At 42.2% G+C, this 23733-nt stretch overlaps 1 protein-coding gene across 1 annotated transcript in view; it reads left to right on the top strand.

The window, feature by feature from the left end:
* Positions 1-23733, top strand: part of LOC311149680 (protein kinase C zeta type-like) — a gene marked incomplete at its 3' end in the record, with an annotated part of 143083 nt that overhangs the window by 16654 nt on the left and 102696 nt on the right. Inside the window, exons 2-4 of the mRNA XM_084186883.1 lie at positions 7588-7709; positions 7866-7955; positions 8224-8274. Coding sequence (XP_084043009.1) covers positions 7588-7709; positions 7866-7955; positions 8224-8274 — 263 coding nt within the window. The remainder of the gene's footprint in view (positions 1-7587; positions 7710-7865; positions 7956-8223; positions 8275-23733) is intronic.

The raw sequence follows: 23733 nt of genomic DNA on the forward strand, positions 1-23733 counted from the left end.
AAATATGGACCATTGTCAGCATGCACATCTGACCATTTGCTTATGTATGCGCGTGTGTGTGTGTGTGTCTCCGTATGAACAAGAGTGTGTGTGCTGGTGCAGTATGTGGGAGGGTGTTAGAGCGGTGCCATGTTGGCAGAGGACGTGCCCTGTGAGGGGAACTGGATTCGTGCCTGCTGCTGAGACCCAAGCTGTTCCTGTCTCCCTCCCCAGAGGAGTCAGAGACACAAAACAACCCCAAATACCACACCACAACCTGTCAAATACTAACTAAATGATATGACCACTGGCTACACTCAAATGATCTTCTGAAAATATAATTACGGAGCTAGATCTTGGCCCGTATTTATTGAGCGGAGTAGGGGTGCTGATCTAGGATCAGTTTTGCCTTTCAATTCAGAATGAGTAAGATTATGGACCTGATCTTAGAATTATCCTGAATAGGGGTTGTGTGTTGTCAACAGGAACAGGTTCAGACAGTAGAGGGGGTTAGGTTGGCCTAATGACGCTTGATGTTGAATATGAACACACACACTGTATTACAGGGACAGACAGGTGAAGGTGGTTCAAATGGCAGGAGTTCAAATCACAATAAAATGCAATATGAAAAGATACCGCTTTAGTGATAGTGGATTGGTATGTGTAGTACTCAGTGGACGCTAAAGACCTTTACATTGTGTATGTAAGTAGTCTTGTACAAGCCTTGGCTCATAGCAGCAGGAGCCTATCTCCTGTTTACAGTGGGGGGAAAAAGTATTTAGTCAGCCACCAATTGTGCAAGTTCTCCCACTTAAAAAGATGAGAGAGGCCTATAATTTTCATCATAGGTACACGTCAACTATGACAGACAAAACGAGAAAATAAGTATTTGGTCACCTACAAACAAGCAAGATTTCTGGCTCTCACAGACCTGTAACTTCTTCTTTAAGAGGCTCCTCTGTCCTCCACTCGTTACCTGTATTAATGGCACCTGTTTGAACTTGTTATCAGTATAAAAGACACCTGTCCACAACCTCAAACAGTCACACTCCAAACTCCACTATGGCCAAGACCAAAGAGCTGTCAAAGGGCACCAGAAACAAAATTGTAGACCTGCTCCAGGCTGGGAAGACTGAATCTGCAATAGGTAAGCAGCTTGGTTTGAAGAAATCAACTGTGGGAGCAATTATTAGGAAATGGAAGACATACAAGACCACTGATAATCTCCCTCGATCTGGGGCTCCACGCACGATCTCACCCCGTGGGGTCAAAATGATCACAAGAACGGTGAGCAAAAATCCCAGAACCACACGGGGGGACCTAGTGAATGACCTGCAGAGAGCTGGGACCAAAGTAACAAAGCCTACCATCAGTAGCACACTACGCCGCCAGGGACTCAAATCCTGCAGTGCCAGACGTGTCCCCCTGCTTAAGCCAGTACATGTCCAGGCCCATCTGAAGTTTGCTAGAGTGCATTTGGATGATCCAGAAGAGGATTGGGAGAATGTCATATGGTCAGATGAAACCAAAATATAACTTTTTGGTAAAAACTCAACTCGTCGTGTTTGGAGGACAAAGAATGCTGAGTTGCATCCAAAGAACACCATACCTACTGTGAAGCATGGGGGTGGAAACATCATGCTTTGGGGCTGTTTTTCTGCAAAGGGACCAGGACGACTGATCCGTGTAAAGGAAAGAATGAATGGGGCCATGTATCGTGAGATTTTGAGTGAAAACCTCCTTCCATCAGCAAGGGCATTGAAGATGAAACGTGGCTGGGTCTTTCAGCATGACAATGATCCCAAACACACCGCCCGGACAACGAAGGAGTGGCTTCGTAAGAAGCATTTCAAGGTCCTGGAGTGGCCTAGCCAGTCTCCAGACCTCAACCCCATAGAAAATCTTTGGAGGAGTTGAAAGTCTGTGTTGCCCAGCGACAGCCCCAAAACATCACTGCTCTAGAGGAGATCTGCATGGAGGAATGGGCCAAAATACCAGCAACAGTGTGTGAAAACCTTGTGAAGACTTACAGAAAACGTTTGACCTGTGTCATTGCCAACAAAGGGTATATAACAAAGTATTGAGAAACTTTTGTTATTGACCAAATACTTATTTTCCACCATAATTTGCAAATAAATTCATAAAAAATCCTACAATGTGATTTTCTGGAATTTTTGATGAAAATTACAGGCCTCTCTCATATTTTTAAGTGGGAGAACTTGCACAATTGGTGGCTGACTAAATACTTTTTTTCCCCCACTGTATGTAGCATGAGGCAGCTTGATGTATAAATACACCCTCTGAACAGGACGCTAGTCTATCGCAGGGCCGGCACCCCCAATCTATCTCCTTAATGCTGAATGCCAAGCAGAGACGCACCAGGTCCCATTTTTACAGTCTTTGGTATGACTCGGCCGGAGATTGAACTCCTCTCAGGACGGACACTCAAACCACAAGGCCCCTGAGTTGGTACTTTACATTGTGTGGTATCAACCACGAGGCAGTCAACAGCTGAGTCCTGGTATTGACTAGAGTCACAAACGAGGAACAATCACGGGTGTCCACATCAATAGCTGAGAAACATAAGTGAAACCTGAATTATAATGAATGGTCTGCTCACCACATGCCAATGAATGTGAGCTGGATTTGCAATCCACTTACAATTAGGCTAACCTACGGAAGTCCAGAGAGGACATTAATAAATAAATAAAAACCGTATTTTGTCGAGAGCACAACTTATTTATCTCATGATCACGACATGAAAAAAAAGTTGTTTTGTCGAGATCACAAGATAAACTCTATAAATAGGAGTGGACGCCTTGATGATAGATTGACAGTATGGCTGAGACGGCAGAGCCCATGGTGGATCAGCGCATATGTTTTTATTGATTGCTACACTAAGGGATGGTACATTTCATGCTAACATCATGCTTTCATTTGTGTTTGGAGCTCATTATCAGTTTATAAGTTAGAATGTTAGCAAGCTAAATGTCCTTTACCTTGAGCTAAGAGCTCTTGGGGCATCTAAGCCACCGTGGGGCTTTAAGCCTGTCTCCCAGGCTGTATGCCACCCCCAAGACCACAGCCAATCACATGCAAGCAACAAAGCAGCTACAGTGCCTTCAGAAACTATTCATACTCCTTGACTTGTTCCATATTTTGTTGTGTTACAGCCTGAATTTTCTCCCAACTACAAACAATACCCCATAATGACAAAGTAAAAACATATTTTTAGAAATTTTTGCAAATGTATTGAAAATGGAATACAGAAATATCTCATTTACATAACCATTCACACCCCTGAGTCAATACTTTGTAGAAACACCTTTTGGCAGTGATTACAGCTGTCAGTCTTTCTGGGTAAGTCTCTAAGAGCTTTCCACACCTGGATTCAGTGGTGGAAAAAGTACCCAATTGTCATACTTCAGTAAAAGTAAAGATACCTTAATAGAAAATGACTCAAGTGAAAGTCACCCAGTAAAATACTACTTGAGTCAAAGTCTAAAAGTATTTGGTTTTAAATATACTTAAGTATGGGCTCCTGAGCTGGCTCCTGAGTGTCGCAGTGGTCTAAGGCACTGCATCGCAGTGCTAACTGTGCCACTAGAGATCCTGGTTCGAATCCAGGCTCTGTCGCAGCCGGCCGCGACCGGGAGACTCATGGGCGGCGCACAATTGGCCCAGCGTTGTCCAGGGTAGGGGAGGGAATGGCCGGCAGGGATGTAGCTCAGTTGATAGAGCATGGCGTTTGCAACGCCAGGGTTGTGGGTTCGATTCCCACGGGGGGCCAGTATAAAAAAAAAAATGTATTCACTAACTGTAAGTCGCTCTGGATAAGAGCGTCTGCTAAATGACTAAAATGTAAATGTAAGTATCAAAAATAAAAGTATAAATCACTTCAAATTCCTTATATTAAGCAAACCAGAAGGCACCATTCATGTTTTTTTTTTTACATTTACGGATAGCCAGGGGCACACTCCAACACTCAGACATAATTTATAAATGAAGCATGTGTGTTTAGTGAGTCCACCAGATCAGAGGCAGTAGGGAGGATTATCTTGATAAGCGCGTGAATTGGACAATTTTTCTGTCCTGCTAAGCATTCAAAATGTAAGGTGTACTTTTGGGTGTCAGGGAAAATGTATGGAGTAAAAAGTACATAATTTTCTTTAGAAATGTAGTAAAGTAAAAGTTGTACTACTTAAGTAGTACTTTGAAGTATTTTTACTTATGTACTTTACACCACTGCCTGGATTGCGCAACATTTGCCCATTTATTCTCTTCAGATTTCTTCAAGCTCTGTCAAATTGGTTGTTGATCATTGCTAGACAACCATTTTCAGGTCTTAACATAGATTTTCAAGTAGATTTAAGTCAAAACTGTAACTCGGCCACTCAGAAACATTCACTGTCTTCTCGTGTAGATTTGGCTTTTTGTTTTAGGTCATTCTCCTGCTGAAAGGTGAATGAATCTCCCAGTTGCCTGTGCTTAGCTCCATTCTGTTTCTTTTTTATCCTGAAAAGCTCCGCAGTCCTTAATGATTACAAGCATACCCATAACATGATGCAGCCACCACTATGCATGAAAATATGGAGAGTGGTACTCAGTAATGTGTTGTATTAGATTTGCCGAAAATATAACACTCTGTATTCAGGACAAAAAAGTGAATTGCTTTGCCACATTTTTGCAGTATTACTTTAGTGCCTTGTTGCAAACAGGATGCATGTTTTGGAATGTTTTTATTCTGTACAGGCTTCCTTCTTTTCACTCTGTCAATTAGATTAGTATTGTGGAGTAACTACAATGTTGTTGATCCATCCTCAGTTTTCTCCTATCACAGCCATTACACTCTGTAACTGTTTTAAAGTCACCATTGGACTCATGGTGAAATCCCTGAGCGGTTTCCTTCCTCTCCGGCAACTGAGTTAGGAATGACGCCTATATATTTGTAGTGACTGGGTGTATTGATACACCATTCAAAGTGGTAATTAATAACCTCACCATACTCAAAGGGATATTCAATATCTGCTTTAAAAAAATTTTTTGGCACTACCTCATCTCCCTGGTCTTTGTGGTTGAATCTGTGTTTGAAATTCACTGCTCGACTGATGTATGTGTGGGGTACAGAGATGAGGTAGTCATTCAACAATCATGTAAAAAAAACAGTCCATGCAACTTATTATGTGACTTGTTAAGCACATTTCTACTGCTGAATTTATTTACGCTTGCTATAACAAAGGGGTTGAATACTTATTGACTCAAGACATTTCAGCTTTTCATTTCTTATTAATTTGCAAAAAAAATAGAAAAACCTAATTCCACTTTGACAATATGGGGGATTGTGTGCAGTCCAATGACAATAAATCTCAATTTAATCCATTTTAAATTCTGTCTGTAACACAACAAAATGTGGAAAAAGTCAAGGGGTGTGAATACTTCCTGTCTTGTTAGCTAGCTTGTTATATATGCTGGTTGTTAGCTTGCATAACTGATATGTGTATAATTGTAAGGGACTCTTACCATTTTTTATGGATAATATTTAAATTTACAAAATGGGTGAGCTCTATTCCTGGCAGGCTGATCAGATTCAATAGCAGCCTCAGAGGCTGATGTCAGAATGCTGCCTTGAATAGAGCTCAACCCCTGGATCAGATATGCATCTGCCTATAAAGCACTTTGACAGCTAATCTGCCTGCAATGAGCCTTACCTATGAAACCGCCTACAAGGCAGCATCCTGACTTAAAAGCCTCTGAGGCTGAAATTAAATCTGATCAGCCTGTAAGGAATGGAGCTCACCCACTGTAAATGTAAATATTGTCCACAAAACATGAAGTGTCCCTTATAATTATACACATATCAGCTATGCAAGCTGACAACCAGCACAGATAACAAGCTAGCTTGCTAGCTAGCTTCCCAACAAGACTACATAGTTAACTAGCTAGTTCACAAGACTAGCAAAGTTAGCTGTGTTGTTCCTTGCATGTGATTGGCTGTGGTCTTGAGGGCTGCATTGTGATCAACGCAGCCACAGGGCTCCTTGATGAAGTGGTTATCATGCATCTGAACAAATTAATGGATGATGCGAGGTACTTTTATCTCGTGATCTCTACAAAACAACTGTTGTTATGTCGTGATCATGAGACAAATAAGTTGTGATCTCGACATAACGAGGGAACTATTAAAAAAAAATCCATATGTCCTCTCTGGACTCCGTACTAACCATCCTAGTACAGCCAACCATTTCTGTATCACCTGTGCCTCCAAATGTCATGGAAATATACTACTAAGAGACACCTGTGGGCTATTTTGCATAGGTTTTTGTAGCTGTTAGCTATTTGCTTTAGCTGTTTGCTGATAGCTGTTTGCTTTGCATCTCACCTTTTATTTTTCCTTTCACTGAACATGCTCACAAATACACTTGTTCAGCAGGGACTGAATTCTTCCGCAATTCAAGGGTGACAGGGGTTTTCTGGGTTAAGGAATAATAATTACTTAGTTGCCCAAGTTTGCCTCCATTTTTGTCTTCATGCTAACAAAGCACAGCTGGAGCAGCTGGATAGATGGTGTATTGTAGAATTTAGCTGTGAGGTGGGAGAAGAATAGGCTTGTGTCTCTTGCCTCTGGCTTGTAGGAGCCACTGTCATTGGACTCAAACTGGTCTCTGTATAGAGAACCATACATGCATATTGTAGAACAAGTCAGTATAGCCCATACATACATAGTAGTTGCAATGGCTACCCCATAGCACCTGCTATCCATAGCAGAGAACCATAGGCCTATGCTAGTGTCATTGACCCAAGCAAATGAGAGTACTTATGCAGGGATGAGTTGATATTGAACAGAAAGTAATGATAAAAGACTAGAGCGATATCTGAATGAGAGTGACTGTTGGTTGACTTGAGTGTCCACACACATGCTGGCATCCTGTAGGCCCTAAGGCCTAGACACGCACGCACGCACATTGTGCAGCAGCTTGTGTCAGTGTGGGGCGCCCTCCTCCGGTGGGGCAGGACGTGTCATTGCAATGGCCGTCACGTTCGCCACAGATCATTTCACATCCTTATATTCCTTGAGGTCTGTTTATCACATTCAAATGGCAGTCAGGGAGTGTTTGATATAAATAAATAAATAATTAGTCATTTAGCAGACGCTCTTATCCAGAGCGACTTACAGGAGCAATTAGGGTTAAGTGCCTTGCTCAAGGGCACCGACAGATTTTTCACCTAATCGGCTCGGGGATTAGAACCAGCGACCTTTCGGTTACTGGCACAACGCTCTTACCCACTAAGCTACCTGCCACCTTTGATGGTTGGATGTCCGTAGCTGTTTGTTGCAATTCCCTATTTACAATATATTTAGTCCACACATCTATTCAGACCATTAACCACTGCTGAAGAAGTTCCTCCAGAGAGGTCTAAAGAAAATACTGTTACTGAAGTGGATGTAGTGAAATGGCTTGAGCATCCAGACTTGCATTATTTAAGGCATCTCGACATTGAATGAATACAATTGGGTGTATTTCCTTTTGCCCAAACCCTGGTGTGAAGCAATGTGAAAGAGTGAGTGTGATTTGAATAATATTCATATTATTTATCCTGTGTGTGCAGAGACATGCTAATCACAGACCTGGCTGCCACGGTAACCTACATGGGACTATGTGAGGAAGTGAGGGTGATGTGCAGCCTGGCCCGGCAGCAGCCAATCACGCTCAAGTGGATCGACGATGAGGGTACGTTGGCCTCGCACCAGTGGGTGGAAGAAAATTCAGTTGTCGTTAGGGTAGACAAGATGCTACGCTAGCTACGACCTGGTTATCTTGACTACGTGTATGAAATAAGTGAATAATCTGTGTTTGTGTGTGTCACCATGTGTGTGTGTCCCATAGGAGACCCATGTACCATCTCCTCTCAGATGGAACTGCAGGAGGCCTTCCGGATCTACAGCCGCAACAGGAACTCAGGACTCCTGCTCCACGGTCAGTTAGGGCTCTGTCTGTCTGCACTCATTCCTCTCTCGCTCTACCTCTACTTCTCTGTTCACTTCCTCTTCTCTGTTCTCTTTTCAGCTTTTCCTCTCCTCTGCAATCATTTTACTATTATCTCAATGCAAATAATTTACTTTTAATTCAATGGATTAGGATACATACACATTCATTTGAGTAACCATTAGTCAATCTATGTTCAGAGATTTAGATTGGGCATGTCTCTGGATATTCATAGTTGTCTTTCATCATTCTCTTGCAGTCTTCCCCAGTATCCCAGTAAAGCCTGGTATGCCATGTCCAGGAGAAGACAGTGAGTACTAGTGCTACATATTACACAAATATATTACACCTGGTTTCCCAGGAGGTGCTAACACGGCTAACAATCCGTAAATTCACGTTATTTTTAGAGGCACAAAGCAGCTTTCTGTAGCTAGCTAGTAAGCAAACAAGAGTAGGAGCACTAGCTAACTGATTGTAAATGAATTTAATAGTTGACTGTGCGACGAAACAATTCAGTTATTTATAGTTAGTTAACCACTCTTTGGTACTGTAACATGGCATGCCCCTCTACCTTCGTGGTGTTCAGTGTTCATGCCACTAACTGGCAGTTCAGATTCTGCATCCTGTCCTCTGAGGGAGAAACCAAGGCAGCCTGGACACAAGGTGTTTGACAACACCGCTTGTCTGACTGTCACAGAAAATTAGACCACCTAGAACAGTGGTTCCCAAACTGTGGGGCACACGAGGGATCGGTGGGGGTCTGGCTTTAAAATTACTCTTGAAAGTTGTAATAGTATAATGCACAAGATGCAATTTTGAAATTGGGTAGTGCATCATCAGTTCCTCTTGTCATGTTAGTCTTTGCATACCTTAGAGAGCTATTTATAACTTGTCAGAAACTTCCAGATCAACTAGCCCAACACTTTTTTTTAGCCCATTGATATTGTTGTAATTTTTTTGTCACTCAAATTTCAAATGAATACACATTAGACATGGCAAAATGTATAGAATTGAAATAAAATTAGCTTTAAAACTGCCAAATGTTATTTGCACCCCATGACAAAATGTGTAGAATTGCAGGAAATACGCTTTAAACTTGCAAAATTCTCTCCACCAACAAGAAGGGTGTGAACAGTTTGTGTCATGAACAGTGCTTGTGCCCAAAGAGATGGTGCGCGCGTGCGGGGGGGCCCGGATGTTCCCCAATGCTGGAAGGGGGACCCCCAGTGAAAAAGTTTGGGAAACCCTGACCTAGAAGAAAGAGTCATGTTACAAGCCGTTCCCTCACACTGTCTCGTCTCATACATCTCTCCAAATTCCCTGCAAACAAATAGAGGTTTGCCTAGTTCACCACCCTGTACATAATCAATATCGGTCCTCAAGGGTCCAAATGGGGAGTATGCAATTACTACCAATTGATCTGTTCATTGACTGCAGATGTTAGAAAGACAACCGGCCACCGCTTACATCTCTTGATTTCCTCAGGGGCTTATAGGCTAGCAACTATGTTAATATACTGTGGTCCTCTGTAGCTCAGCTGGTAGAGCACGGCGCTTGTAATGCCAAGGTAGTGGGTTCGATCCCCGGGACCACCCATACACACAAAAAAAAAATGTATGCACGCATGACTGTAAGTCGCTTTGGATAAAAGCGTCTGCTAAATGGCATATTATTATTATTATTACTATACTGTGCATAGAATCCATTATATAAGTATTCAGACCCCTTCACTTTTTCCACATTTTGTTAAGTTACAGCCTTATTCTAAAATGGATTACATTTTACACACAATACCCCATAATGACAAAGCGAAAACAGGTTTTTAGAAATGTTTTCAAATGGATACAAAAACTAAAACAGAAATACCTTATTTACGCAAGTATTCAGACCCTTTGCTATGAGACTCAAAATTGAGCTCAGGTGCATCCTGTTTCCATTGATCATCCTTGAGATGATTCTACAACTTGATTGAAGTCCACCTGTGGTACATTAAATTGATTGGACATGATTTGGAAAGGCACACACCTGTGGTGGCAGCATCATGCTGTGGGGATGTTTTTCAGCGGCAGGGACTGAGAGACTAGTCAGGACGAGGGAAAGATGAATGGAGCTAAGTACAGAGAGCTCCTTGATGAAAACCTGCTCCAGAGAGCTCAGGACCTCAGACTGGGGCGAAGGGTCACCTTCCAACAGGACAACGACCCTAAGCACACAGCCAAGACAACGCAGGAGTGGCTTCGGGACAAGTCTCTGAATGTCCTTGAGTGGCCCAGCCAGAGCCCGATCTAACATCTCTGGAGAGACCTGAAAATAGCTGTGCAGCGACGCTCCCCATCCAGCCTGACAGAGCTTGAGAGGATCTGCAGAGAAGAATGGGAGAAACTCCCCAAATACAGGTGTGCCACGCTTGTAGCGTCATACCCAAGAAGACTCAAGGCTGTAATCGCTGCCAAAGGTGCTTCAACAAAGCACTGAGTAAAGGGTCTGAATACTTATGTAAATGTAATGTTTCAGTTTATCAACATTTCTAAAAACCAGTTTTTGGTTTGTCATTATGGAGTATTGTGTGTAGATTGATGAGGTGAAAAAAACAATTTAATCAATTTTAGAATAAGGCTGTAACATAACAACATTTTGAAAAAGTGAAGGGGTCTGAATACTTTCCGAAATGCACTGTATATCCGTTTAACCAATGAGCATAATATCAAGACAAGACTAAGTACCCAAAAATATTTATTTACTCTTAGAGGACATGGAAGTTATATAAAAGGTGCTTCTCTATTAGTAAAATATATGCACTTTAATGATAAAGAATCAGCTTTCTATTTTGACTTCTATGATGTCAAAGTGGTCCTGTGCACACGCACAGCAGACCGGCTGACGTTACTCAAATGTTTACTGAAGCAGCCCGGTAAAATTAAGCTTAAGCTTAAAATAAATCTTAGTTCCGGAGCATTCCCTCCTATAGAGTGTCAGGGTTTTAACAGCAGCGGACGTCTTCAGCTCACTGCTGACTCCTGCACTTTCTCTCCCCCTCTTCCTTTCTTTTCCCTCTTCCTTTCTACTCTTTCCATTCACTCTGACACTACCTATGGATTCTCTCCCTCTATTCCCTCTTTTATCTCTTCATCTCGAAAACCCAGAACTAAAATCTTGCGTAATTGTGTCAGATGCTCAATTAATTTCAGGGGGAGACATGTTAGAAAAGTTATTCGAACGATGAGCGGAAGCAGGGTCGTAGCTCCACCTCCTCTCTTTGCAAGTTACTGGTAAGTATATTGGCAAAATGTCCACTACCCTTCCGAAATTCGAAAGATGCGAACACCTGCAAAATTTGTCCACTGGAACAAAGTTTTCTCATTAGTCGTTGCGTCCTACAGTCTATTGACAGATACTACAATACCAGTTATGTTAAGTGCGTCTGTCCACGAGAGATGATCTCTCTCTCCATTTCTTCTGACATTCCCTGGCTGTGATGCTGAGACACAGTATTCTCTAGGTGTCTTGAACGCTGCACTGACTGAAATATTCTGTGTTGATGACTCCTCTGGTTTGGGTTTTCTATTCTCAGCATCACAGAGGCAATGTGATGGTGTGCATGTTAACCTCAGCTAATGTTGGAAATGAGAATCACTTTCTCTAATTGTAAAAGAATGGTTAACGTAGAAGTTAAACATAACGTACCTAAATGCCTTGTAAGTCACCCTATAGTCTCTCTTGACCTCTGATGCCATGTGTGGTATATCATGGCCTCTCTCTCTCTCTCTCTCTCTCTCTCTCTCTCTCTCTCTCTCTCTCTCTCTCTCTCTCTCTCTCTCTCTCTCTCTTCTCTCTCTCTCTCTCTCTCTCTCTCTCTCTCTCTCTCTCTCTCTCTCTCTCTCTCTCTCTCTCTCTCTCTCTCTCTCTCTCTCTCTCTCTCTCTCTCTCTCTCTCTCTCTCTCTCTCTCTCTCTCTCTCTCTCTCTCTCTCTCTCTCTCTCTCTCTCTCTCTCTCTCTATCAGGTTGCCTATAGTGCATATATGCTGCTGCGCCAGCATGTTTTGCCGGCTAGTGCACCAGCGTGTGTTATTCTGTATGTGTGTGTTGGTGAGTGTGTTTGTTTGTGTGTGATATAAGGGATGCATGTGCTCTGTCCAGAGACAGCAGACCCTTCCTTTGCTCTATGAGGAGAGCACAGTTACCGCACTCTGACCGCCAGTCTGTAGGTAATATACATAAATGCAATCATTGAGTGTTTTTGTATGGTGATTTATATGCTGCTGTCTTCTGTGCATACGTAATCATGTAGTATGTGATTGTGATGTATTCTGTATATTGTTGTCCATGCATCTGTAAGGAACATGTTTTGTGTTTGTGTTCTGTGTGCTACAGAGGAAATGAGTTAGTTTAGGTTAGTTAGTGAGATGTTGATATCTATAGTAGTGTTTCAGTGCATTTGTATTAGACGGTTGGCGCAATGCTGCTGATCATGAGCTGTGGCCATGCTTATGGATGAAGAGGATGGAGGAATGGGAAGAGGAAGAAAACAGGAAATGGTTGTGGAAATATCTTTCCTATTGGCTCGGGGGAGGAGGGGGAAGGGGACTACTAATACGTTAGGTCATAGTGGTGCAGCTGCAGTATCGCAGCATGTCGGTGTGTGAGACTGAGGGTGTGTCCACCTGGGTGTCACAGAGTCTGAGGGTCTGTCTCTTAGCTGTCCGTCATATTACACGTGTAGTAGGCCTACTCCCTTTAGGTGGAATATATGGCTTTATTCAACAGGGTGTAGCATGTAGTGTTGCTTGGTTGTGTTAATTGATTGGTTGAATGATTGATTAAGTGGTTGATTTTTGACAAAGATACAAATAAAACTGCTCCAGATGGAGACAACATTTAATGTATTTAGAGATATTTTTCAGGTTGAATAGAAAGCTCCAAAACGTCTTTGCATTGTGGACCTCTGGGTAGTTACAGGTAGAAATGTAATGTATAGAGAATAGGCATACCATTTTTCTATTTTCAATCTGAAAGTTTCACCCTGGCAAACATGCCATGCTGCTGAAGTGTGCGGGAGGAGTTGCTCTGGTGATTATGTCAGATAAAATACTAGTAGTGTGAAAAGATGCAGCAACTCTTAGAGGACAAGGGAAGTTGACTAGAGAATAGAAACTTTACCAGCCAACAGGAATAATGAGTATAATGAGGTATAACGAGTTGTTTTGAGGTATGTATAAGCCCTTATGTTTTATTATCACTCATAATATGATATATCTTTAAGTTTTCAACAGACTCAAACAGGCTGCTAACAACTCAGGATCATTGTAAGATGATAGTAAGACATTAGAGGGGGTTCACACAGTACTGTAGGTACTTATGTCAAGTCTTATAATGACATTATGACTGAGTCCCCCCCCCCCCCACCCCATTTTGAGTAATGTATTGTGTGATAATGGGGGTTAGTCTGGAGTATATGAGGGGCAGGCAGGGTCTCTGTCATATCTCTGTTACTGTATGGAGACATCTCATTGGCTAGTAGGAAAAGGAGAAAGTGAGGTAATCAGGAATGTATTTTTAGTCAATGCAATTAACTCCCTGGTCTGGGTGGGGCCACCATATGTTTCCGGACGTTTCCCTCAATTGGGAATTTGTTTGGAAATACTACAACCCCTCATTACGGAATCCCAAGGGGGTTGGCCTGGAATTTTTCTATGACAGATTTTTTAAACTGCAAATTCAATCCAGAATTCAATAACAATTTGTTTAACAAACCTATTGGTTTATCTCTTAAAATATTCAGGCATGGTCACTGTATTTCAGAATCAGATTATTGGTTATTGCAAGCAGTTATTGTCTTTTCCTTTGGATGTTTCTGGTTCTTCAAAGACGGAAATGAATATGCATTAAAGGGCCAATATGCGATTGGTACATCCATCTTTAGACGTTTAAATTAATTATATATAATAATAATTAGGTGGTTGCTTACATTTGTCCTGTATCACAGATGTACAAGTCTGTATTATACGCATGTGAATTGGAATTGTTATTTTTTTGCATATCCCACTCACCCTGAGACACCCACGTAGAGTGGGGTCATGGCCAGCGATCAGCCATTATTTACGGCGACCATGGAGCAATTAGGGTTAAGTGCCTTGCTCAAGGGCACATCGACACATTGTTTCACCTAGTCAGCTCGGGGATTCGAACCAGCAACCTTTCGGTTACTGGCGCAACCTTTCGGTTACTGGCGCAACACTCTTAACCGCTAGACTACCTGCATTGATTCTCGAAGAATAACATAATGAGCTTAGTTCAACTGTCGTACCCCATCAGAATCCAAAATACAAGCTTGTTTCACACTGTATAGCCTCAAAACATGGTTAAAGCGTTAATTTATATACCATGAATGGTCAGTCCTTGCATCCATAGCTCTGTCTATGAATTTGAGTATGGCTACATTTCTTCAGCCCCATCTTAGATGATTCTTAATGATCTTGTTATTGTTTGAGCGCAGATTGACCTTTTAAGGTGGATGTTGTTTATTATTGAATGTGGTAAACTATTTTGTTTCTAGGTTAGGAAACCACTCTATTTTGTGGATGACCTCACACACTGACTGTAGCATCACTATAATTTATTTATAAGCCTTTTACCCCTGTACGCCAAAAGCCCAATAGAAAAATGGGTGTACTTGCTGTATTAGACATGTATTTCACACTAACCAGAGATGGATACACTCACTAGACAGCATGGTACAGAATATAACATAACCTAACTGTCTGAACATTTTGCTCTTTGGAGAATATTGATTGGCAGATGCCAGATTCAAGATTAGTTATACACATAAAAATGGTAAGTATAAAAATGTAGTTGGCCTACATTCTCCGGCTTTTGCTATAGTAAATAATAATAATAATAATAATTGAATAACTATAGCACTTCTCCCCATTTGATTTGTCACATAGTCCCTACTGTACTGCACAGTATAGGCTATGCTAGCTTGTCTCCTCACAGACCTAATCAAAACACACAGCTCACAACAAAAGACAAGGCTTCTTCTCCCTCCAAACAGAGCGCACTAGCTGGCTTACTGATCTGGCCTTGTCAGGCTCGCTGTGTGAACCTTTAGTTGAGCACTCGGCTCGGCCCTGGGAGTGTGAACAGACCCCCTTCTGTGTTGGATGAGAAGGAGGGGGGGGGGGGGGGGGGGGGTTGAAAGCCCGGATGCGCTCAGGCGGAGGTTGCACCGGGCTCTCGAGTGGTCCTCGCACCACCTTCTCCTCATCCGCACAGCGCCACATCCATGTCGCGTTTTCCCAGCAGCCTCAGCTGTGTACCACTGCCTCTCCGGGGACGAACGCTGTACTGCTAGCGCTAGCACCACTACCCCCATGCCTGACTACATAAGGAGGAGATGTCATAGAGAGAGAGAACGATAGAGGGACAGAGATAGGGAGGGAGAGGGAGAGATCACTGTACCGTACACAATATAGGTTCTTAATGTTCAAGGCACTCCCTCCTTTTGTCTCTTACTGCTAATTAGTTCTCCAAAAAAAGCAGTCGGCAGAGGTGGAGACACATCAGAAAGAGCGAGAAACAGGGGGAATTAAATAGACACAAAAAAACAAGGCAACACTGACAGCTGTAGCAACTGTGCTACAGGGAGGGAGGAGGGGGAGGCAGGCAGGCAGGCAGAGAGAGAGAGGAAATAATTAAATAAATCACTGAGAGAAGAAGAGCGACGTCGGGGAGAGAGGACAGCGAGAGGAGGGGATGTAGCGACATTTCCTTGCCGGTTCGACGTACACACCAGCCAGGATAATGTGCTGAAGGAGGCAGAAAGAAACGGAGACAGTACACCGGTGAGCAATCTCTCCATCTCTCTATCCATCGATCGATCTATCCACCGCGGACAATAGATTTGACGGCAGTGTCATTCTCTGGATTTTAGCCTGCATGTAATGTGTGTGTGTGTGTGTATGCGCTCTGCCTCCATGGCTGGTGTGTTGTAGTTACTAGCTAGCTCATCCTCTCATGTGTTGGAGGCAGGCAGTGATTGTGTGCACTATAGATGCATGCTTCCTACTAGCCTTGATCACTATCTGCTGGTGGCTTTTCCAGTCTTCCTCTGGGCTGGTGTGTCTTGTTGGCAGTCCCCTTGTTTTCTGAAAGGGTCTGGACTTGTTAGGGAGTGCGGCACTGTGTGTGTGTGTGAGAGAGAATGAGTGTGTGCGGTGGCGAGTGTGTGTATGCGCAGCGGTGTGTGTATGTGCCTACCTGGCTGTGCTACTCAGAGCTGCTGGGGAGAGGCGAGAGAGAGAACAGGGAAAGCGAAGCGTCTCCCTCCCCATCTCTCCATCACCACCACACCATCCGCCAACCGAGGCACAAAGGAACCATAACTCCCAGATTAGGGCTCTTTGTAACCTGGCCGGCGGCTCTTCAAAGGAGAACTAAATGCATCCTAAAAAGGATGACGGTACGTGAGAAGTTATCATTTGATAAGGGAAAAAGCAGACCTATCCAGATTGGTTTGAATGTGTGTTTTTGTATTGTGCTTAACACCACCACCACAACGAAGCAACCTGTTTGTCTTGCCTGTTATGATTGGACTCAAGTTCTATGGCTACCTATGTGAAGGCATTTTGTACTCGCAAAGATAGGTTTGCTGTTGTGACTGCTGCTCTTGTGGGGGTGGGGGGTTGGTGGGGGGGGCAGAACAGAGCTTGGAGGAGTGATATTTGTGTCATTGTGTATTGTTCTGTGTAAAGAGGGAGGGGTGGGGTGGGATCACCCCCCAACATAGACTCCCTATCTGTAATTCACCCCCCCTTCCTCCTCTTCCTCCCCTAACAAGATAATTAGCCCAGACACTAATAATGATTCTCATTGGCTAGTTAAGTGCATCCAGCACCCAAATAATGGGGCTTTGGGCAAAATGGGGGTTGGGGGTTGGGGGGTGGGTGTTAGTGTTAGTTTTGGCAAAATGTTTGTTTTTGCTCCGGGGGAGTGGCGGTGTGTGTGTCATTTAGCAGATGTAGCTAACAACAAGGCTCTCCTTTCTCCCGCCTTCTCTCTCTCCGCTGATTATTGCGTTGCTCAAAACAAAAGGCGGATTGTTGTGGATGGTCAGGCAGAAAAAGGATACTTTTATAGTGTTTGTATGTGCATGTCTGGGTTGAAATTGTGTCTTTCTTGTTCTTCTCAGCACACTCAATGAGGGGTTTAGCTTTGACTAATAGGGGAGAAGGCAGGTGGTCTATGTCAGTGTATCCAAACTCCGGTCCTCCAGTACATATTTTTGTTGTGACCCCGGACAAGCACACCTGATTGTACTTGTAAACTAATCATCAAGCCCTTGACAAGTTGAATCAGGTCTTTTTGTCCGGGGATACAATTAAAATGTGTGCTGTCGGGGGAACTCGAGGACCGGAGTTGGGAAAAACTGGACTATGTGAATGTATGGGTGGTTGATAGCAGAGCTGTAGCCTATATGTGTATCTGTATCTGTGTGTCTTAAAGGATAGTTTACCCAAATTACATATTGGTTTCCTTACCCTCTAAGTGATGACAGTAATCCATGCTTTGGTTTTGTTTACCTGGCCACTGTTTCAAATGCTAACATTTGTGGCACAAAAAGACCACATCAAGCAGTGGCCAGGTAAACAAAACCAAAGCATGTATTGACACTGTATAAAATGACTATAAAATAAATTATTCAAATACTGAGATATATTGTATGCTCAAATGTTTTTGGGAAATTATTTCATTTTATAATAATAAAATTGCTCAGAGAAAGAGATTTTGTTAAAACAAAAAGTTAGGGGTCAAAATTATTGACACCCCTGCTTTCAATACCTCACTTTGCGAGGATAACTGCACTGAGCCTTTTTCTAAAATATTGAAAGCTAAGAGTCTATATTTTTGAGAAATTAAGGCATATATACATTTTTCAAAAATTAGGAAGAAGTAAAGGCTTTGATTTCTGGTCAAACAGATAGAAAAGGGGTCTTACACAACATCTACCAGTAAAAGTCTTAAAAAGTATTAGAAGTACATCAAAATGCAATAATGTTAAATTAAAGACCCCTGCCAACTAATATCAACAATTATATTTAGTTTTTGAGAAATGATTTGCCTTCTATAAGTTTAGGAAACATTGCCTTGTAATTCCATTACCAAAAACCCACATATCTTGAAGATATTTTCTAATTTCTCTCCCTCATAAGGAGGGAGGATAATGAAAGTTCACAGAAGTAACAAGTAAAGGTAGACATATCAGTTTGTTCGTGTTTTTACTCTGATATCAAGTTTGTTTATGAATTATTAAGTGATTAAAACTCGTAATTGTGTTACCAAATCGGTAACGGAATTACCTAAATGGAATTGTCTACAATGGGAAATCGTAGTAGTCACAACAGTTGGGTCACCTGCTACTGTCCTCCCTTCCACTGGCATACTGTTATGTTCAGCTCATTACAGTTTTTTTTCTCTTTCTGTTATCTAGTGGTCAAAGCAAGACTGAAAACAGTCTGGACAACCCCTCACTCTCCCTCTCTCTCGCTCTTCTCTCTCTGTCCATGTAATGTCCCCTCTCCTGGCTCTTACTGACACCTAACATGACACCTACCACCTACCCTCCATTTCCTGTAACAAGCATCCTCACCCACTGAGCACCGACCAACACCTGACGTCCATGGACGTTGAAAAGTAGTTACAATTTGGTCAGTCCACCCTGGCCGGACCAAATCTGAACCAATCATAGACGTCTATGTTTCACAAGTTTGGACAGCACAATACAGTACAGTACAGTAGAGCACAGTACAGTAGAGCACAGTAGAGTACAGTATAATGTACTTTATTGGACTGTACTGTACTGAATTCTACTCTACTATGCTGTACTGTACTGTGATGTCCAAACTTGTGAAACATAGACATCTATGATTTAGTCTGGTCCGGACCAACCAAATGTGGTCTTGTTTTGGGGCAAAGCTCATTGCAATAATAGCAAGTGTGTAGAATAATGCACAAATATGCAAAAGAAGGATATTTAAAATGTCTACCTTTTGTGTACCTATTCAGGATACATCATCATGAAGATAATGATATTCATATCCATAATTATGCATTTCTGTATAGTACAGATCAGGGTACCCATGATGTAATTTCGTTACCAGATGTAAAACCACTTCACCTACTGTACAATATTTTTCAAACTAAAGGTTTCATGTCATAGCTGACACCCCATTATTTCTGCAGACATCTTTGAATCTTAATTCGGAGCAGATATTTAAAGGGATACTTTGGGATGTTGGTAATGAGGCCCTTTATCTACTTCCCCAGAGTCAGATGAACTTGTGGATACCATTTTTTATATCTCTGTGTAGTTTCGCAAGCCAATGCTAACTAGCGTTTGTGCAATGACTGGAAGTCTATGGTCAGATTACATGGAAATAGAACTCTTTGGCCACTCACACCAGTGGTGGGTTTGGCATCGAAATGAGAATGAATAAGCAGAAAAGAACCCCATACCTACTGTAAAATATGGTGGTGGATCTTTGCCAAAATAGACTAGAAGCAGACTCGGTCTGACTCGTCCTTGGCTTGCTTACAACTGCGCTGGTAATCTAATATGAAGGTGCAGCAGGCCAATGGTGTCTGTTTTTAGTCGCAGTATCCATGTTCTAGTGCCACCTGAGTCCATCTACTGTATTGATCTCTGAGCTATCTTAGTATTTATGTGTCTGTGTATGACTGTTCAAAGCTGTCATTAAGGCAAAGGGTGGGTATTTGAAGAAACTCAAATATAAAATATATTTTTATTAGTTTAACACTTTTTTGGTTACTACCTGATTCCATATGTGTTATTTCATAGGTTTGATGTCTTCACCATTATTCTATAATGTACATTTTATTTAGAATAAAGAAAAACCCTTGAATGAGTAGGTGTGTCCAAACTTTTGACTGGTAGTGTATATACATTTGCAGAAATTTCTATAAACCTGTTTCCGATTTGTCATTATGGGGTATTGTGTGTAGATTGATGAGGAAAAAAATTAATGTAAACCATTTTAGAATAAGGCTGTACGTAACAAAATGTGGAAAAAGTCAAGGGGTCTGAATACTTTCTGAATGCACTGTATGCTATTTAACGCAACCGTTTTTGTGACAAAACTATCGGCAGAGTTGAAAATGCGATTCAAACACATTGAACTTTTAGATTTTTATTCGTTACATGAAAACGTAACTAAAAAAGTACATTTTGTGTGCACTACGTCATCGCGCACTGATTTTTATCCTCAACAAGTCCATTTGGTGGAAACACCACTGGTGAGAAAATGGGCATATTTTCTTTATGCGGATTCTAGAATATTCACATGAAAATCTGTCGCCAATTGGATGGAAACCTAGCTACTGATGTCAATTTACTGTAAAATACCGTCTATACAGCTCTCTGCTGTCATTTGTTCTATATGTACCCCAAATTGGGAATAGATTTCTGCCTAGTAGTTAGAGTCTGGCTTATGCTTGAGTGAGCAGTCGTGATTAAAATGGCTTCCTTTGATGATCGAGGATGTGACTTTAAAATGACAAGGATAGGCGGGACTCTACCTTTGGACTAGATTGAGGGCAATGGAAGTCTTCCAAAGCCTTTGAAAGTCTCAGACTGCTTATAATGACTGTATTGGTCTGAATACATAATGTTTTGTTTTGTTTTCACTTTGCTATCCAATGATTTGTTCCAGCTGTACATTGAAATACAGTGCAGGCTATCTAGACCATATGAAATATGTGTATAGAAGATGCATTTACAGTGGGGAAAAAAAGTATTTAGTCAGCCACCAATTGTGCAAGTTCTCCCACTTAAAAAGATGAGAGAGGCCTGTAATTTTCATCATAGGTACACGTCAACTATGACAGACAAAATGAGAAAAAAAAATCCAGAAAATCACATTGTTGGATTTTTAATGAATTTATTTGCAAATTATGGTGGAAAATAAGTATTTGGTCAATAACAAAAGTTTCTCAATACTTAGTTATATACCCTTTGTTGGCAATGATACAGGTCAAACGTTTTCTGTAAGTCTTCACAAGGTTTTCACACACTGTTGCTGGTATTTTGGCCCATTCCTCCATGCAGATCTCCTCTAGAGCAGTGATGTTTTGGGGCTGTCGCTGGGCAACACAGACTTTCAACTCCCTCCAAAGATTTTCTATGGGGTTGAGATCTGGAGACTGGCTACCCCACTCCAGGACCTTGAAATGCTTCTTACGAAGCCACTCCTTCGTTGCCCGGGCGGTGTGTTTGGGATCATTGTCATGCTGAAAGACCCAGCCACGTTTCGTCTTCAATGCCCTTGCTGATGGAAGGAGGTTTTCACTCAAAATCTCACGATACATGGCCCCATTCATTCTTTCCTTTACACGGATCAGTCGTCCTGGTCCCTTTGCAGAAAAACAGCCCCAAAGCATGATGTTTCCACCCCCATGCTTCACAGTAGGTATGGTGTTCTTTGGATGCAACTCAGCATTCTTTGTCCTCCAAACACGACGAGTTGAGTTTTTACCAAAAAGTTATATTTTGGTTTCATCTGACCATATGACATTCTCCCAATCCTCTTCTGGATCATCCAAATGCACTCTAGCAAATTTCAGACGGGCCTGGACATGTACTGGCTTAAGCAGAGGGACACGTCTTGCACTGCAGGATTTGAGTCCCTGGCGGCGTAGTGTGTTACTAATGGTAGGCTTTGTTACTTTGGTCCCAGCTCTCTGCAGGTCATTCACTAGGTCCCCCCGTGTGGTTCTGGTATTTTTGCTCACTATTCTTGTGAACATTTTGACCCCACGGGGTGAGATCTTGCGTGGAGCCCCAGATTGAGGGAGATTATCAGTGGTCTTGTATGTCTTCCATTTCCTAATACTTGCTCCCACAGTTGATTTCTTCAAACCAAGCTGCTTACCTATTGCAGATTCAGTCTTCCCAGCCTGGTGCAGGTCTACAATTGTGTTTCTGGTGTCCTTTGACAGCTCTTTGGTCTTGGCCATAGTGGAGTTTGGAGTGTGACTGTTTGAGGTTGTGGACAGGTGTATTTTATACTGATAACAAGTTCAAACACGTGCCATTAATACAGGTAACAAGTGGAGGACAGAGGAGCCTCTTAAAGAAGAAGTTACAGGTCTGTGAGAGCCAGAAATCTTGCTTGTTTGTAGGTGACCAAATACTTATTTTCCACCATAATTTGCAAATAAATTCATTAAAAATCCTACAATGTGATTTTCATGAAAATAAATTCTCAATTTGTCTGTCATAGTTGACGTGTACCTATGATGAAAATTACAGGCCTCTCTCATCTTTTTAAGTGGGAGAACATGCACAATTGGTGGCTGACTAAATACTTTTTTTCCCCACTGTAGCTATATCATTGAATTCTTTGTTTTTGGAATTAAGCTATGCAGCATTACAAAATATGATTCTAAACCATTATAGCGGACGTTCTTATCCAAAGTGATATGTAAAGGAAGTTGATGTATAACTTTAATTTTGCTGTGATATAGAGATAGTTGAATACACAGAAAATGGTAGCTGTGTGTTAGTCAGTGGAGGAATGAGCTGCACTCCCACACTGTCACTGTGCTCTTTTCACCTCTCCCTCTCCCACGCCCATCACCCTCTTTCCTCTCCTCCGCTCACTCTCTTTTCAAAAACAAGCCTAGTTTCTTGTCCAGGGCAGCGTTTTTCTCTCCTCACAGTGGAGAATACTGTTTGTAGCTCTTTCTCTCCCTTTTTGGCTATCTTTCTCTTTATCTGTCTCTCCCACGCTGTCTCTTTCTCCCTCTTCAATGTCTGTCTGTCTGTATGGACTCTATATGAATCTGCAGAGGCCCGTGCAGAAGCGTATACTGTCCAGTCTCTCCTTAGTGGTTGCTACAATGAAATGACTCGGAAACTGGATCAAGAGCAAACAGTGCCCCAAGCAGCAGTAGGGGATGTGCAGTAGACAACCATCTCAAAATAGACAGGCGGCCAGGCGGGGAGACACACACACAGTCCTCGGTTATCCCTGCCACGTGTTGGACCCTCGACACATCTGAGAGTTCAGAAAGCACAGAAAGATGATCTTATTTCAGCTGCTAAGAGGTGATTTGGTCTCCAACACATTGAGAACATTTGAAACCGCAATAATCCAGCTGCTCTATATTTGGTTAAGCAGGAATCCATTAAATAAGCCCCCCCCCCCCCCCCCCCCCCCAAAGATCCTATTGAATATTAATGGACCCTTACATCTGGTGGGGAGTAGCCCAACTGAGCAGACTTGTGCTTTGATCTTAGAAAGAAAAATCTAAATGGGCTGATATCAGGGCCCGTATTTTAAGCATCTCCGAGTATGAGTGCTGATCTGGGATCAGTTTCGACTTTTAAATGAGAATGAATAATAGGGGGGACCTGATCCTAGATCAGCACTCCTACTCTGAGACACTTTCTGAATACAGGCCCTGATGTATAATGTGAGCAAGGGAATGGAGAAGGTTAAATCGCTTGTAAGGCTACAGTATATCTCTAACGCAATCTCACTCTCTTCAACAAAGCAGCCTGTCACTGTGAGTGTCACACCAATCGAAGACACTCCAGAGTGTTCCTGTGATTACCTTTGAAGCTCTGATAGATCGCCTAGCTCCGCCACCCAACGAGGACAAAATGACATGAAAGAGGAACGATTCAGACTAGTATGTCTCAGGTTCAAGACAAGGCATGTGAACTGTCTCTTCCATGCACCAGGAGCAGAGT

This window comes from Coregonus lavaretus (genome assembly GCF_964263955.1).
Source record: "Coregonus lavaretus genome assembly, chromosome: 22".
Classification (NCBI taxonomy): Eukaryota; Metazoa; Chordata; class Actinopteri; order Salmoniformes; family Salmonidae; genus Coregonus; species Coregonus lavaretus.